Source organism: Motacilla alba, chromosome 9 (assembly GCF_015832195.1).
Source record: "Motacilla alba alba isolate MOTALB_02 chromosome 9, Motacilla_alba_V1.0_pri, whole genome shotgun sequence".
Lineage (NCBI taxonomy): Eukaryota > Metazoa > Chordata > Aves > Passeriformes > Motacillidae > Motacilla > Motacilla alba.
The window spans coordinates 2240355-2258575 of NC_052024.1; the positions used below are offsets into that span (position 1 = coordinate 2240355).

General features: G+C 41.4%; 2 protein-coding genes across 3 annotated transcripts; one reads left to right on the forward strand and one right to left on the reverse strand.

Annotated features, from left to right (window-relative positions):
* The first annotated feature begins 398 nt into the window (after positions 1 to 398).
* Positions 399 to 3906, forward strand: DUSP28 (dual specificity phosphatase 28). The gene is made up of 2 exons (XM_038146220.1): positions 399 to 974; positions 1873 to 3906. Exons 1-2 carry the CDS (start codon positions 546 to 548, stop codon positions 2005 to 2007), a joined length of 564 nt encoding a protein of 187 aa, XP_038002148.1. The 5' UTR covers positions 399 to 545; the 3' UTR covers positions 2008 to 3906.
* LOC119704654 (claudin-15-like) lies at positions 3500 to 17340 on the reverse strand. 2 transcript variants are annotated; one of them, XM_038146218.1, is made up of 6 exons: positions 17194 to 17340; positions 16501 to 16773; positions 8236 to 8400; positions 8005 to 8086; positions 5320 to 5430; positions 3500 to 4053 (listed from the first exon to the last, which is right to left on the reverse strand). In XM_038146218.1, the coding sequence occupies exons 2-6, from the start codon at positions 16718 to 16720 to the stop codon at positions 3954 to 3956; spliced, it is 678 nt and encodes a 225-aa protein (XP_038002146.1). In that variant the 5' UTR covers positions 16721 to 16773; positions 17194 to 17340; the 3' UTR covers positions 3500 to 3953. The 2 variants fall into 2 exon arrangements, with proteins under 2 accessions (XP_038002146.1, XP_038002147.1); XM_038146219.1 differs by lacking the exons at positions 16501 to 16773; positions 17194 to 17340 and adding an exon at positions 12474 to 16469.
* Positions 17341 to 18221: the final 881 nt, after the last annotated feature.

The following is an 18221-nucleotide window of genomic DNA, read 5'->3' on the forward strand; positions in this document are numbered from 1 at the left end:
CCTAGTAAATCATTTTCTGGGCACTCAAAAGACGCTTTTGTTGTCGGAAAGGGGCACCAAGATGCTCTGGAAAATCACAGAATCGATCACAGAATATGCTGAGTTGGAAGGGCCCACAAGGATCATGGAGTCCAAGTCCTGGTGCTGCACAGAACATCCCCAAGAGTCACACCACGCGCCCGAGAGTAATGTTCAAACACTTCTTGAGCTCTCTCAGGCTTGGTGCTGTGCCCACTGCCCCGGGGAGCCTGTTCCAGTGCCCAACTGGATCTTCTCTGGGTGAAGAAGATTTTTCTAATATCCAACCTAAACCCACCCTGACACAACTTCAGCGTTGCATCACTGCACCAGCAGCACTGCCCGCAGCAGCAGTGTTCCGGTGCAGAACACGGCAGGTAAGCAGCTGCTCCGGGCGTAGCGACCGCACAAATCCGCTGCCTTTACAGGCGAGCTGAAAGCGCTTTCAGCTTTCCAAGCGCGGCTCTCGGGATGCAGCCGGCACTAGGACCTGCCCGGAGCCTGTCCGCGCCGGCCCTAGGGAGCGGATGAACACAGCAGAGCGCGGGGGCTGCGGCCGCGCCGGCCCCGGGAGCCCCGCGCCGCCACCCGCGTCACCGCGTCCGCCGATGCCCCAGCTCTGCCGGGTCACGGCCTCGCTGCTCCTGGGCACGGCCAGGGCAGCGTGCGACGAGGAGCTGCTGGCGCGGGAGGGGGTCACCTTCTGCGTGAATGTCACCCGGCAGCAGCCGTTCCCCGCGCTGCGGAGCGTCCGCGGCCTCCGCGTGCCCGTGTTCGACGACCCGGCCGAGGACCTGCGCCGCTTCTTCGAGCCCTGCGGCGCCGCCATCGAGGAGGCCGTGCGGGCCGGGGGGAGATGCCTGGTGTACTGCAAGAACGGCCGCAGCCGCTCCGCCGCCATCTGCACGGCTTATCTGATGAGGCACCGGCAGCTCCCGCTCAAGGACGCGTTTGAGGTAACGTGCCTACGTCCAGAGACGTATTTACAGCTCTTTCGGGGAAGAAATCCAATGCTTCTTATTAGTAATGATGATTTCTCGTAGAATTATTTTGGTGCTTTCTCCTGCCCATCACCAGTTATACAGAAATTCAACATTTGAATAAATGGTCCCCTGTAAGTTTTTTCATGCCCAGCTTGGTCTAGGTAAGTTTTCAGTGTGGGGTTTCTAGGATGAATATAAGTACAAATGCAAGTAGGCTTTAAGCACAGGTTGCAAACATACCAAGCTGGTCACTTAGTGAACATTTTCTCTATCATTTGCACAGTCACAGTAAGTGAAGACAAAGTGAGTGGGTGCAGGAACTGCTATGCAGGGTTTGCTCCTGTGTGACAGCCCTGCACAGCAAGGAACATCCTGTCAGGCCTGCAGAGTGCCCAGGGACCTGCTAGCTCTCAGCCACATCCGTACTGCTATAAGCAATGACGTGCCAGCTTTCCTAGGAAGCCTATCCAATACACACTACTTGAGCTCTGTGGGTTTTGTCGTCACCCATTTGTCAGGTGTATCACTTTAGACAGCCAATTTGCTTAATTTAGACTGAGGTGTGCGGAGTGACCAAGTTTCACACTATTTAAACATGAGCAGCGTCACTGTACTTGGTGAGAGACTTTCCCATTTCCAGCAAATCAACAGCTCTGTCTGGTGTCTTGCCCATGAATCCATTCTGTAACCAGGCCCACCTGCCAGTTCCTAGCAAGCACAGAGTGAAGTCAGCTCACCAAAATAGCTGTTTGTTACTCTGTAGCCAAATCAAGTAAAGTAAAATAAAGTAAATCTCCTGTTCAAAATTCATTTGCATGACTCACACAAATGCAGGATACCTTGCTTCTACTATGTCTCTCCTGTTCTCTAGGCTGTGAAAACTGCCAGACCCGTAGCAGAACCGAATGCAGGATTTTGGTCTCAGCTGCAGAGATATGAAGAAGATTTGCAGATAACAAAGCAGCCTGCTCTGCTGAGCAAAGGACTTAAAAATAGCGATGTGTGAAGATTCTTTAAAGAAAGGGAAGTGACTTGCTACAGACTTTAAAAACAAAGGGAAAAAATCACTTCCTAAATCACCTGTAGGTAAAACACTTTACCCCCATAACTGAGCTGATGGTTCATTAAATTCCTTCAGAGCATTTCTGTTGGTAATGCATGGAAAGAGGGCAAGATAATCAGGGAATAACAGCAGAAACAGAAAATGGTTGGAAGGACTGAAAACAAACAGAGAAAGGCATGAGTATGGTAACAATGTACTGACCGAAGGAAGGCATTACCACATGGGGATTTTATTCCTGTTTTTTAAATAAACTTCCCAGCAATGCCATTAGAAGACATGATGTCAGACCAAGGAAGTTCTGAATTTCTCTCTCACCTACTGGATCATAACTCATTTTAATGAGCTGACACAGCCTTTGGTGGGAAACTGACAGTGGTTGATGCTTTGTCTCTGTGATTTTCCTTATGCTCAACTAGACCAAAGCACCTTCACAAATTACCTAAAAATCCAGAGGACAGATTATACAGGTGATGGTAAGGAGTTCTGCTCCCACCATGCAGGCTAAGTGCCTTTTCAGCTTTTGAAATTGCTCTCTAAAACACCAAAGGAATTATTTTAAAAACTGCAGATGATAGTGGAGGGAAGAAGATGACACTGGCAATGTAGAAGTAATTTTAGCTTTACTTACTAAGTCTAACAGGGCCCAGTTCATGCCTCAATGTCTCAGTTTACTAGTCAGCTGTTCCTGCAAGCAAGCAGCATGGCTAAATCATTTCTGCTGAGACTGCTTACAGGTTGCCCTCTGAAATTATCTATTGGGCATGAAACTTCCAGATCAGACTGCTACGTGTTTATCATTAGCCATTCAAAACAGTTTTGTCAAACTGTATGAACAGATTTGTAATTTAAAGGGGACAAGTTATGGAACCTGAGAACCTGCAGGGTGAAATTCCATTCCACCTTGCTGAAGCATAAATACAAAGTAAAGTTAGCTCACTGCCATCTGCCTATGTGCTCACACAAGGTAAACATATGCTCCCAGCAGTGGAGTAGTTTTAAGGCAGAAATTCTAATGGTGGAACAATGACAGAAAATCAAACCACCAGGGAATTACATGAATTCAACAATTCAGATGCAGTACAAGTTCCCAAAGTTAAAGACTGCTCAAAGTTAAAGTAGTGTTATTTTAAAAGCTGAAACCATAGAAATAAAAATAAAAATTTCAGGCTATCATTTTCTTAGTTACCACAAGGCATTTTCGCACCAGATGCTTTCTCCACTCCCAGCTGTGTTTTTTCATTCTGTATAATTTATCTTCTGTATCTGCATTACAGCCAACAAGAAAATTGTTGTATATCTTCAGATTTGAAGGTGATTCTAGCAGATTTGCTAGAAACATTTTTGTAGCTTTTATAAACCTTGAATATCATATATAACAAGAGTTTCAATATAATGTAAGATCCTTATTAGAGAATTCCACTTGTCAAAAAATATGTTTCAGTCTGTGGAACAAAGTTTATTTCTTGTCAAAAGCTTAAGCTGCTACACAAAAGAAGGAAGCTAAACATTAATGAAAACAAAACACATTTCTAACTGTGAGGCATATGAACTTGCAGTCAGATACAGCTATCAGTTCCACATGTTTGAGTCAGCTGAAATAGGAACCATTGCTCTCGAGTGTCAGCATATACTGCACTCTGGTTAAATTTTACCAGGCTTCTCAGCATGCAGAAAACCTTCATGCCACAGGATTTCACGTCACGGCATCTTCTGTAGAAAGCTATTTACATTGGAAAACCATTGCTATTTACATTGAAAGCCATATCTCCTCCTGGTACTGCTCCAAATTAAGGCATAGGATTGCAACTTGGAACCAGAATAAAGAAGTAGTTCACCTCTTTACTGGAGTTCATAGCCCACTAACGCTACAGGTGATGCAGAATGGAAGCTCAGACATACTCCTTGTGGCTTATGACTGTCTCAGAGCTCCTGGGGTACATGTGTGGCTGAGAAGCTGCCTGGGCTGCTGAATATGCATACTTCTTGGGACTGTAAATCAAGAAAAAAATACACAAAATAATCGGTATTAGACACATACCCACAGTTTCAGATACTTTAAAGTTACTCAGTTAGCTTTGTATCCAACCCACACACAGCAGGTTCCTCACAACAGAGCAGAAATTAGAGGCCTCCTGTTCTCATTGTTCTGGTAGTTACCATTGTTCTGGTAGCTAAAGGGGAATAGATGGGGTCCCTGATGGGCTGCACAGCACCTCTCATAATCTCAGCCACACTCTGGATTCCTAACTCACATGTGCTCTTCCTCCAGGCATTTCAGTCAAGGCCCTAAAGCAAAAGCCCTCAGTACCTTTGTACAAACTGAAGGTTTTAATACAGGAATCAAGATGACAAAGAAAGAAAACTGTAGTATTTTCACCCAACCCCTTCAACTGTCATTCATCATGTTGAACCTCTATTTCATAGATCAGTTTTACCTGATTTTCAGGACATTTCATGGCATTTGGTAAGGTGAGCAAGATCTAAAGTCCAATGTGGCCAATGAAATATTACCATAAAATTGAAATTGTTTCAGATTAGGCAATGGAGTACCAGAGGAACACTCACTTACTACATTTTGATATAATTTTCCTAAGATTAAATAGACCAACAGTGAATATGCTTCTTCCTTGCATATTATAACCCTCTCAAGCTTAGTTAGTACAACCTCCAAGCTATTTGAGTTCTGATGGACATGGACCTCGCTGTTTCTGCCTGTTTCATCCCTCTCCTTCAAAGAGAGGCCTTCTGTATGTGTCAAAATTAAAGACTGAAACAAAAAAGCAGGGAAGGTTAAATATTGAGGCCAGAAATCTCACCCTTCCTGATTTGATGTGCAACAAGATACTTCTATAAAGAACAAGAAAAAAACCCCATGTTTCTAGTGATCAATTCCTTGTGCTTTGGGAAACGCCTTTACACCTTCTGCAAACTGAACAGTGTTTGAATATTTTACTCACAGAGAGTACTGCAGAGAAATGGAATCATAATACATTATGGGGTTTTATATACTTTTCTTTTGGTGACAGTTTGCTCTTTCACTGCTCATTTTCACCATCAGCAATGCCCAGAATTACCAAACACAAGTTAAAGGTGACTGCTGATGGTGATGCATCAAGTACCTGTCAGGGAGGTGCAAGCACTGTTTGTAATTTATACGTATTTATACCAGGGGGTGAGAGAGAGACAGAATAGTGCACAGCTAGAAAGTGGTATGTGATTGACTGCTACTACTTCAACTGGCAAATCCAAGATTACCTGTAATTCTGTTTTTCCTTCCCTCTGCATGAACAGGTCAGTAAGATCCCACCAAGTATATAAAAAATGGATCCAGCCCAGCCTAAGTACAGAGCTTCTCCTAGTTCATACCTGAAACATGAAAGAATTTATGGAAACAACTTCTAACAGGATCACAAAGCCATGCAAACAAATTCTAATTGGTGTAGAAATCAGCTAACTGAAAGGCACTTCAGCAGTTAAGAGAGAACAGATCTGGCTTTGGGTCTGCTCAGTAAAACTCTTACTTGTATAGAGCTGTTCTGCCAAATTACTAACAGGACAGAGAGTACTAAGCAACATAAAGACAAGTAGCAATAAATAATTGTGTATATTTAACAAATTGTTGATAATAAATAATTATGACATACCTTCTGTGCAATCCACAATACTTATTTTGCCCTTTTATTGGCTGTGTCACTGAAAGGATTTTGTGCAACTGAACGATTCAGATCTTACTGTCTATATGCTGAGAAAAGGCTGACCACAGACATCAGTTTTCTATGGACACAACACTAGGTCACTTACAAGTAGCTGATTGTATAGGGCTAGTTTTCAAACTCAGATACCCGAAAGGATATTCAGCACCCTCTGGTTGTATGGCTGAAAGGCATTTATGAATGTCCCAGGCTGGAAAAGAATACTTCCCTATTTTACTGTATTTTATTGTACTACACCTTTCAGGAAACCCCCTAGTCCAGTCCAAGAAATTAATTGATAATGAATTTGTTCCAAAGACTAGACACAACTGAGTCTGGAAAAGTCTGGCAGGAGTTTCATAAAAAGAGGAAAACAAATTTTCATGATCAGACAAAAACTATATCCACAATCCACCTGTATATCTCTGGCAAAAAAAAGTGTCCTGAACTGCATTGAAGATACCATGGAACCAGAGATTTGTGTTTTCTTTCCGCTTGGAAACACAATAATTTAAAAGTGTGAAAGGTTCTGACTCTGAAGTTCATTGCTAACAGGAAGGATTCAGAGGTTCACACAGGTTCACAGCTCTCTGTGTCTCATCGCACGTGGGAGCCACAAGGTCTCCACTGGTTTAGGTACTTCCAAACATGGAACAAGCAGAAAGTCACTATCAAACAAAGCCAGGAGTACAAATTGCACATTGCCCAGTGCCTGCAATCTTTTCTGCTCACCAGTCACCTACAGACAAGAATGCTGTAGATGTCATACCAAAGCAAAGTATATAGGAGACATCTGCAGGAGAACTTAGTTTGCCTTCAGGGCTGTAGGAAAAACTCCTCTAGGAATTAGCAGAGGTCAACGTCACTAATTTGCTGAAGCCAGACCAAAAAAATGCAATCTGCAAAACCAGATTTGCCAGTCTGTTAAGAGTGAAGATCAATACTGGCATGCAAGTGAATTTAAAATTGTCCCACAGACTTCATGTTCAGCTTTACCAATGATCAAACTTAATTCATCAAGAACTGCTCAGTGAATAAATAGCTTAAACATGAAGGTGAGATATGGAAAAAAAAAAATTTCTTTAGCTACTGAATGCAAACCATCTGGTAACTGATTAACAGGCATTGATGATGAAGCCCCAAAGCAGGTAACTATCAAACACACCAACTATCCGACTAACCGAAATTCCTTATCGACAGTTGTTTCAGCTCTCTGATGCATTTATTACCCTTCATATAGTTCTCTCAAGGGGATATAAAGCAACAAAAGTGACTGCACAAATACAATTTATTTCTAAGCACTTCATTGAAAACACAGGGAAAACTGACAAACAACAAAAGCAACTGCTTAAAGTACTTTGATTTATCACAAAGCACTTCACCTCTGACTTCCCTGAACTGATTCCTGGGCGGGAACTTTACAAAACACTTCAAATATGAGCCTAGCAACTAACAATTTATAGTTTACTGATCTACGATTTATATACTTGGTAGAAGTATATTATAGATGTCTCATATTCCACAGAAAATGTTTCCCTCTCCTTTTCCCCCTCTCTGAAGCACAGTCACCTCTACCCTTGTCCCTCATTCCCAAAGAGGACACCTAGATAAGGTGCCGTAAGCTGTCATTTCGTTTTGACAACTGTTACTTTTATATCAGACAAAGAGCAAGGGCTTTTATACCTCAAAACTTGTTTGTGCAACTGCACTAGCTGATAATCCCACAGATTTTGCCTTGTTTTAACTCATAAGGCAAACAAATGCTGTGCTGTTAATATATAGACATAGAGAAGACAGGCAGCAGATTTCTCTGCCAGTCACTAGTACAAAGCTCGAGCTGCTTTGCAGGCAATTTTCCCTTCCATGTACGTCTGAGGTACTTTAGTCAGAACTTGAGTTTTGTAACTCTTTTGGTCTAAATGCCAAAGCAGATTAAGAATTTTACCTTTTCTTCTTCATAACATTGAGATACACACTTAAGAGAGTCTCTCAAGAAAATGCAAACACAGTACAAACCCCCTCAGATGTGGGGTTGGAATCCCTCTCACATTCACTAACTCCTCCAGAAAAGACCTCCCCTCCCTCCCCACCAGCATCTCTGAGGTGAAAAGATTCCCTGAATACAATTTTTCCCTCCTGCAGGGCTGTATAATGGGATCCATCCAGGTTCTGAAACTCTGGAGCAGCTGAGGTTAGTGCAGCTGTCCAACACACAATGGAGTTTGGTATGACAGATACATTAACTTACTTGGTTCCAGCGTACAGTTGGTCAAAAAACTGAGCAGTAACCATTGCAGCATACCAAGAAACAGCCACCATGGAGCAGAGACCTACCAGAAAAAGTTCAAAAAGCACACATGTGAATGATTCCTTTAAGAGCTGTAACAGATTTAAACCAAGAATAAGTTTATTTCATTTAGTCTGGCTGTGAAAGCCATACAAAGTATCAATAGTGCTCTCATTTCAGCCTCAATATTACCTCCTAAAATAAAAAGGAATCCTCCTGTGACAGTAAACTTCATTTTTCCATCTTCATCACTCAACCCGATGTTTGTGCACTTCATACCAAGCAGTGAGAGTACTGCAGCTAAGAATCCCAAAAGGATGGAAGTAATCATCAGGGCACGGCATGCTTGAATGTGAGCTGAGACAGAAAAAGAGAAAACAAATCAGGATCTATGCATAAATTGCATTAATCTTGTGCTGAAAGAAATAAAAGTGATTAGAGGAAGTGACAAAATTAACAGGTGTAGTAACGAGTGAATCTTGTCCAACTTTGTCACATGGCTCAGAGAAGCCTCCAAACCCAAGTGTGTTTAGCCTTCAAGTCAAACAGATTTGAGAGTTGAACTGTGCCTACACTTTACAAGCTCAGTAAATCTTCTTGTGTCTTTAGTAAATCCTGAAGAACTACAGCAAGCCACTCACCCCTTACATTCCTGTGAAAATGCCTAGTGGTATACATGGTCATTTGCAGGAGCAGGAAGAAGTCTCCTACTCACAAGTCCTTCTGAATTCCTGACACGTGTACAGCTGGGTGCACAGGACACATCTGAAATCCAGGTGATAGTCAAGGTGTGCAAGGCTCTGGCACTACTGAGGAACTGGAGAAAGGTGCCAGCTTTGCTGCTTCCAGGGAGAGAGAGGAAAGAATGTGCTCAAGTTAGCAGTGCACTTCAAACTCAGTGTAAGGAACAGGGGTGAGCATGTCTGAGAGCTGCAGCACTCCTCCCTAAGCGGAGCAGAGAGGTAACCTCTCCTGTGGGGAGGTTACAGCTGCTGTGGGCACGTTAGGGAGTCTGGTATGCTGACAATTCTGCATCATTTAAACTCCCAGTCTTCACATCTAGGTATCAATTGCACAAAAACCAGGACTGGATTATTAATCAGCCTAAGAAAGAAGGTCACATGGGGACTTTGGGGTCCTTTAAAATGGCAGCCTGCAGTCGGCAGGCTCCAGGTCAAACGGCATTTCGGCACCTTTGTTGTGAGATAAACATGTCAAGCGTCACGACCTGGCAGGGTCACAACTGCTAACTTTGTTAACTTGATTAAGTTCTCTTTCAACCTAAATGATTTTATGACTCTACAGTTTTATTCATATGTCAGAAGGGTCAGACCTGATTCCAACTGGACATTCACATCATTGATGCCAGCATTCAAGCTCTTGCTCCCTGACCACCTCCACATCCTCCACAATAACCTGCTGGTCTAGTTCTGTCTGTCTCCAGACAACAAAAATCAGACAGAGAGAGACAGGAGGCAAAGTGATAGTCACACTCCAACTCAGCCTAATGTGGCTTAAGAGTATTGCTCCTACCAGCTTAAGAGTTACCAAAGGTAGCAATAAGCACTCATGAGATAAATATATAGAATTAAAGGCTAAAATCATTTGAGGAGTTAATGCTTTGTTAAGCACTAATTTTAAAATTTTCATGGAAAAAAATGAAGGCAGTAGTAAAAGTGGAAAGACCCCTCAAAATGCCACTAACAGTTCAAGACTTTTGCCTGCAGAAGATATTGTTAAGGTAAGTACTCAGCAATGATGCTTTCAGGTTTGGGATCTTTCACTGTGGCAATCACCCAGCAGGGTCCAACAACTCACATTTCAGGTCTTGAGGACTCCTGCAGTATTAGATGGGACTCCCCATATCTTTCCAGGACACACAAGTATACCCTTGCTGGCAATCCAATGAGAACGTGATTTCATACAACTGTACCACAACACCGTAACCTCAACAGCCTTGACTGAGGGCCCTACTTCACAATTCAGAAAACTCAGATTTTTATTTTAGACTTAGCTTATTTAACAAGATACAAAGTCAGTGCATTTTATTAGTTCACACCAATTGTAAGAAATTATCGCCAAATCCTGTCATTGGAAAAAACACCTATGGAAGTTTAAAAAGAAGGGGAAGAAATAAAAAAGAGAGTTTACAAAGCTTTGGCAACTAGTTATCTCAAATGTTTGACTTAGTTGTGACTAGACAGACAGTGCTAGCTATATGGACTAGCCAGTCATATTTTCAGTCTTGTTCAATATTGCATTTAAAAAGCTCCTCACTTCAAATATTTGTCATTTAGACTAATGGTATAGTGAACTCAAAAGCATTAAATTGGTTTAAAAGAACCAAGTCCTTTAAAGACCAAAGTCTGACTTTTCCCATACATAAAGCAAAAGCCAGAACTATTCCATATAGTTCAGTTGCCAATAAGGAAACTTTCAAGGAAAAACTTAATTGACCTTCTGATGAGAGGTAACAAAGACACTTTTGTTTTTCCTTTTTGCCCTCCCTCTAGTGCCTGGCATCCTGGCAGCAGTTTCAGCTAAGTTTCTAAACAGGAATTTGAAACACACCTAAACTGCCCATGGTAATTTTTAATCTGCCTTGGTTCATATCTCCAAGCAGTATGGATGTTTCTCAGAGGTCCCACTGTCTGCTGAGCTCTTGTTGCCAAACCCATTTTCTTCCTCTTTCCTGCTTTGCCCAAATGTCCTTTCAACTGTTACTGACATCCAGTGTCTTCTGACTCCTCTTTTTCAGCTTTCCTTTCTAAAAGTGTTTTATCTTCACAGTTCTGCAAGTTTTCCCTTCTGCTTCCCCCCGCCTTTACCCCTCAACTATACTGCCATCTTCTCAACTGCAAGACTGATCTCCTCTTCAACAGACCAAAGCTAATCAAATTCCCTTCACTAATCAAATTCACTTCAGAGCCTCTCCCAGTCATTCACTTTCTGGCCCCACTTTTCTCCTTCCTGCTGACTCCATGTTGTTACCTGTAGCTCTCAGGAGCCCTGCTGTTGCTTGCCTTCTGTTCTGTTTGCTTTAACACTCGTGGTGCTCTTTTCTGACCCCCACCAGGTTCTTTCAAACCCACTTTTTTCTCCACATGCTGATGTCCTGCAGACCCATGGCCCAGACCTGCACATACTCACCCTGTGTAAACACATCAATGACAAGATGTTGCCTGGAGTCAGTGGCAGTAAGCTACAAACCAGCCCTTGGAGTGGATTTTACAAGAATCAAATAAAATCACAGAATTATTAAGGCTGGAAAAGATCTCTCAGATCATCAAGTCCAACTACTAATCCAGCAGTGCTGGTGCACACTGACATAAGTGCTCTGCAAAGGATAATGTCTGATGGAATGATCCAGCTGTTACTGAGGCTAAAATGCTTACATAGGGTTATGTCTCTCTTCACACACACACACACATTCTAAAAGCAATTGCTAGAGAAGACTGAAAGATGAAAAGAAGAGAATTATTCCCTAAATACTGGACACAGTTTCAGAGAATTGCTATGTGAGTGTTACAGCTGGTCAACAACAAGCCTTTACTTCAGATTGAGAGAAAGTGAATTTAACACCTCATTCCCACTAATCCTATATTACACATTCTTCAGATTAGGAGTATCCTCCTACCTATTTAGTTTAGCCACCTCCTAGGGCAGATTCAGCTAGAAGGAAGGCATTTTTATTCCAAATAAGTATCTATATACTGAATTATTCAAGATTAATAAAAAAATAGCTTTACTGTCTATAAACATGCTTACTATTCACAGACTATTGCCTAGTTGGGCATTTGAGGACAACTACAATTATGATGAAGACTGATACAGAGGAGAGGGGCCAGCAGATCTGAATGTCTTGATATTTAAAACCACATCCAAATAGACTTTAGTTACTGTCAGTTAACTAACTGAATTAATTTATAGCATATATTCCTTCCATAACTTATAATATAATATGCATACCATATTATCATGTATTTCTTGGATTATCTACAATTTTCAGTCTCAACTCACAAAAACCACTACCACTTCTCAGCAAAAACCAGTATTTCCTATTACATTAAAAAATTCCAGCTACAGTACATTAGCTATGAAGTATTCCAAAATAAGATCTATACAATAATTCCAAATAAATAAATAGTTTAAAAATGTCTCCTACTAAGACATCCCATGAGATGCTAGAGAAGAGATTACAAACCAGTTTAAATGCTTGTTAAATGCTTGATCAACCGACTTCGTTTGCCTTAGTTTATAGCCTTTCCTTGACACATTCTGCTGCTTGAGAGATTTTTATTACTTCAGCCCACAAAGTCCTTCTTGGCCAGTTATTTTCCAGTATTACCAGATTACTAAAACAAAAGCCTTACTACTTTTTGCCAGTAAGTTTTTAAGCAACATAAACAAGGCAGCACAAAGTCACCTACCAGGCAGTGCAAGCATAGAGTCAAAATCCCTGCAGTTGGATACTCCAGTGCTGTCTGTTGCACAGCTCTTCCACAGGTTTTCAAACAACGTCGACGTCGTGATCACAGTACCATGTATACTGGAGACTTTCCAGTAATTATTCGGCAAAGTAGCTCCAATAACTGCCAACCCACCCAAGCACAAAACAAATCCAACAATTTCCAATGTAGCAGTCATGTTGTGAGTAGTAACAGTTAAATATCCTTATAATTAGATTACAATCAAGTGAAGACTTTCAGAAGCCTCCTTGCTGTTTTATCTCTGGGTTTCGCTCCAAAATGAGTCTACCTTTGCTCTTTGCTCTTTCCCCATAGATAAGACTTACTGGGCATGACAATAAGGAGTGGGAGCAGTTCATGATAAAGATACTAGCGTGTAAAAAAAGTGACCACATTAATTTTTTTTCTAATAGAAAGTGAAAAATGAGCCTATTCTTTTCTTCAGCCTAGAAAGTCCACTCAGTATTTCTACAAAATACCTTGTAAGAGTGATAATATAGGCAAATATCTTATTTCTGTCTCTTTTCTGAAGTCAACTAGATTTTACACTAGATTAAGATTGCTTGTAATTTTATTTTTGCTGCCAAATCAAAAAAGCGTTTGTGTAATATTCTCTTGAGGATTCAAACATAAACCAGCTTGAGAACAGAATCTTTATACTTCTGCTAGAAAAATTAGCAGTTTTTTGGAGTTATGGTCATAAGTAATCCACAACAACTTTACTGCCAGCTTCTTTCAGGAAGGTAAAGTTTATGGATGAGTGGTTTCCATTAATATTTTACTGTCTATTGATCTGCAGCTAAACACATTCAGTCTTAAAAACCCTCCTGCTTACACTGTACTATTGTACAATGTACTAAAATTGCTAAATACTAAAATAATGTATGTGCCAAGGAATTGAAATGTAAGGAAATGAAGGAGCTAGTGTGACAGACCTGTCTCAAAAGGAATAAAATTAAGAAGAAAAACAGCTATAAAAAATAATACATATCAGCAAATTGCATCTGTTTGTTAGAATACTTTAGGATTTAAAAAAAAAAGCTATTCTAGGCAAAGCATATGTTAAATTCAGTTTAGTTGCTTCTGCTCTTGGCTCGATAGAATCCTCAATAGGCCTCAATTCACATCACCCACTCATGGTAATACTTTAAAGTACTTGTGGATCCAAACGTGGTTTACCATCTTTTGCAGTGATAACCTGCCCTTATCTCCAGGAAATGGAGTCAGAGTTTCTTCATAAAATAATTCTGCTATGATGCAACATGGTAACAGTTCCACAGCATTTATGTAAACACTACGAGAAGGATTAGCCTTTGAGGGACTCCCAACTCGTCCCTAACAGGTATTTGTTGTTTTTCATCAAAATTCACTGTCACTTTGAGCTGCTGCTGTAGGTTGGTAGGTTCAGCTGCCAAAGGGTATTACAGTGCCACTATGACATTTTGGTTCCCATGGCAGTCAAGAGGATCATTGCCACTGATTTAAACAACACCAGATTTGCAAGTGTGATCCTGTGCAATCTTTTAAGGAAACCAGATAGTGTGTGGTAAGAATTGATCTCAGGTGACTGTTACAGAATTCCCTCCTTCTGCTTAGTCACTGCAACTTGAAAAATGATGGCATAGTAAAATGAACACACTGTACCAGTACCCTGGAGTATCTGCATTTCATTAAATGCCCTTCAAAAAGTTTCCAGCTAATTTCCCCATACACTGGTGCTATGCTGGTGATCTCAGCAATCATTCTGCTGACAGCACTTTCAAAGGTAAGCTAGTTGGGACCTTGAATCAAGTGTCCACGGCTGTTATACTGCTGCCAAGAATAGAAAGAAAAAATGAAGAGTATATATTTTTTTAAATCTCTTCTTAGTTAAGAAATGTATTTCAACAGGCAGCCATAAAGCACATATATAAGCAGAAAAGATTAAACTGCAGACCCGAAGTACATGAGTTTTCCTATACAGAACCAGGCATTTTAATAATTCCCTTCAGGAAATCAGTCTCCAATGTGTTAAAGACCATAAGGCTATTCTTCACTACATTTTGTAAACTGTGGCTTGTCAGGCAATGGGCATAAACAGCCAGTACTGCTCTGCAAGAGGCTCTGCATCAGCAGGGCATCAGAGTTGGTGTTGACAGCTTCCCACCAACACCTTCCACAGCTTGGGAGCTTTCCTTTGGGCTTGCCCTAACCCAGTCAGTTGAACTGAATGCTGTCATTGTTGGCCCCATCTCACCACTCTGATTTCCAGAAACTTAAGGCATCCTGGATACCTTACAGATGAGGAGAGGAGAGGCCTCACAGAGGAGGCCCTGGAGAGGAGCTGAACAGGTACCAGGATGATGTGAAAGGCTGACATTGCTTCTGATGCAATGAGCAATGTTTTTAAAATCCTTGGAAGCATGTGGTTAGCCTCCTTTTGAGGCTACAGACTCTGGCCTCATTATGGGATGCTGATACTTATTCTTTAACTGGCCTCCTCATTATGAAGGCAGATGAGGCCACCAAAGTAAGGGCCCTGCAGAAGAACCATGAACATGCTGCATCTTGAGTGTTAAATTCTCACCCTTCAGAGATCTGCCTTACTGTTAGGCAGCTCTGACTCCAAGGAAGTCCACATCTGTGTCAAGAAAAACAAGGTTCATAGTCTGTGATGCGTGGTATTTTTAAGGTGTAAGCACTGCACATTCAGAATAAAACTGCTGGAAGAGTCCAGACAAACAGCAATGACAGCAATCAGGAACCTATAAAGCACGGAAGACTTGAAGAAAAGATATTAACATCACTCATAAAGTGACTGCACAAAACTGAAAGTTGTAAAAGAATAAATGCAAGGTTCTGTTCAAGACAGAAAGCTTAACAAAATACTATTTCCAAAAGCTACAGTGTTACTGTTTCTGCACTCAGTCTGCTGAGGAAAGAACTTCAATGTCAGTCCTTCCTAGCCCTTTACCATAAAGACAGTGTTTACAGAAAGATACATTTAAAATCCAGAACAATTCAAACAAATACTTTCCAGCCTCTACTGAGACATTTCTTCTCTTTCTAGCTGCAGATAAACTACCCTGCTAGCATGGTTGACCGTAGAAAACACAGAAGCTTCCATTGCACAGATGTATTTTAGTCTAAGCTCACCATCTCTGAGAAATTCAGAAAAAATACCCAGGTAAACAGGTTTAGCACAAAGTATCAGACCAGTTCTGGAATATCTAATAATTGCTGTCTCACACCAAAGCACAAACAAACACCAGTGCTCATGGAACTATGATCTGCTTGTACTGAAAAACTAGGCTGAGTGAAAAGATGCTATTTCTTCCAAAACTATATTTTAAAAAATTCTCAGATTTACTGTATATCACCCATACCTCTATGTCAACACACCAGAGAGGGCAGCAAAGCCACAGCAGTGCTGAGCTGAACTGCAGGGTGAAATATTGGTTTCATGGAGGCCCTTTAAAACGCCTGCAACCACTACAGGATTTGGCCATTCTGGACACACAGCCCACACTGGGCTGTTCTGACACCTCCAGCGTGTGGCTGCTCCCTGATATCCCAGCACAAAGATGCAGGGACACGGGTGACATTGTGCTACCCCCTAAAGCACACACATGTGCACCCCTGCAATCCTTAGGCTGAATTTAGGCTGCAATGCTTTTTTTGGTATGTCATCGTACCAGAGACATGTTTTGGTATACAGGGGTTTTATCTTGCCCTAATGCTTCTCATTCATTGGTAAACATATGTGGCAAGCACACCACATTGAGAAACAAAATTGAAAGCTGGAAGTTATTTTAATTCAGTGAGAGAGACACTGGAGAAGAAGGCAAATGGAAATAAAGCACAGAGAACTATAAAGCACAGAGAACTGCTGTGCCCTCTGGGACAACGGCACTCTGTGCCCCCCAACCTAACACACTGTCCAGAAAGAAGGGACAAAACCCCATCCTTGGATTTATGAACATGTGCCATGACCACTGAGTTCACTTACGGTCTGAACTCAGCATGTAGAGAAATTTCTTGCACTGTACTGATCCAACAGCAGTTGCTGCACAGTCCATCCAAAGACCTTCAGAAACCCAGTCTGCAGTAACCAGCTCTGTTGTGGAGTCCAAAACTTTCCAGCTGCTGGACATGGTAGTAACAAGTGATGTAGTGAATCCAGCTAAAGCCAGCAGCAATGCACAAATCTGTAGACAGGATGATGCCATTGTGACAGAAGTTTTCTTCAAAGATGTTCCCCAAAACTTCTGGTATTAGAAACCTGTTGAAACAGTTCACACACACAGTGTATGCAGTTATCTCTATACAAGCCTGACCTTTGCAAAAACATAAAAAATATGCCTACCTACAAAACAATGTATCACACATGGGAACTGTAGAGGTGGAATCTAAATTCCATTAAGTAACTGGAATAATTGAATATTCTATACCTTATTTTTGTTAAGAAAACTTTTATTATTGTACACCTTTACCACAAAAATATGCAAACAGAGCAAAACCACAGAAGACAACCAAAGAATTCTCTAATTTTAATTTGCAATGTTTCATCCATTTGTTACTCATTTGATAACTCAAAATTCATTTTAAAATGAAAACTATCAAATGCTTTAGTAAGTTGTTCGCCTCCCAATTAGAATATCTACCAATACAAATTTAAAGCAAGATAAATTGTGATACTCACGTTTATGGTATGTTTCTAATCTGTTTTCTCTACCTTCCTGCAAGATACTAGTGTCAGCACTTTGTGAGGACTGGTTCAATCACCCAAACAAAAGTTTTGTACTCTTCAGGACCTTTGTCCCATTCTAAAAATCAAGGACCCAGGGCCAAAGCTCTGTCCAACTGTTACACAAAGATCTGGCATGTCCAAAGGGAAAATTACCAGGAAATTATGGAAATTAGTACCAAATATACTCAACTTAACCTGGCATATAATTTGCTTTGTCAGGGCCACTGAGCTGCCCAAGCACCATCAGAGTGCAAAGCACTGCAGAAACACTGCTACAATTTCCACAATGGCTGGTTTACCTGAAATTTTTTTATGCATTTGTTTTAGGATGCATCCTAAAAGAAGAAATATGCAGCTGGACCCCTGTCCAGAGAATGACATTAACAATCCAAACTGTTTGTGACTGCAGCCATGGCCTGAGGCAGGACAGACCTCCTGGGCTCACAGCCAAAGGAGACTGGCAGCCTGCGACAGCCCTGCAGCCACTTTGCTGCTGCACTTCCTCCTCTCTTTGCCTTCCTCCCTCATCACCCCTTCCTGACCCTGTTTCTACCACACAAAACCCATAGGACTGTCCAGATAATGCTTTATTCCAACAGCACATCCATCCCCTTTCAGCCCATCCCATGGACACCCTACCCTAGAGGACCTGATTGTACCAGGTGTCATACAGTGCCATGTTGATAAGTTTGAGGTGATGGCACAGCTGATAGCAAATATCCATTGCAACTGTCCAAAGGAGAATGATAATAAACCAGAAAGGAATAAATACACAAGGTCCAGAGCATCTTCCCTCACAAAGTACATATATAGGCTATATGCAAGAAGGAGCTGTAATGTGATAGAAACAAACCCTCAGGGAGCAAAAAGGATCACTGTAACAACATTAAAAACAGCACAGCCAAAATGTGTGTGGTTTGAACACAGCGCAGAAAGGGTTAGCAAAGAAAAATATTGAAGTCACTTAAATAAACAAATTA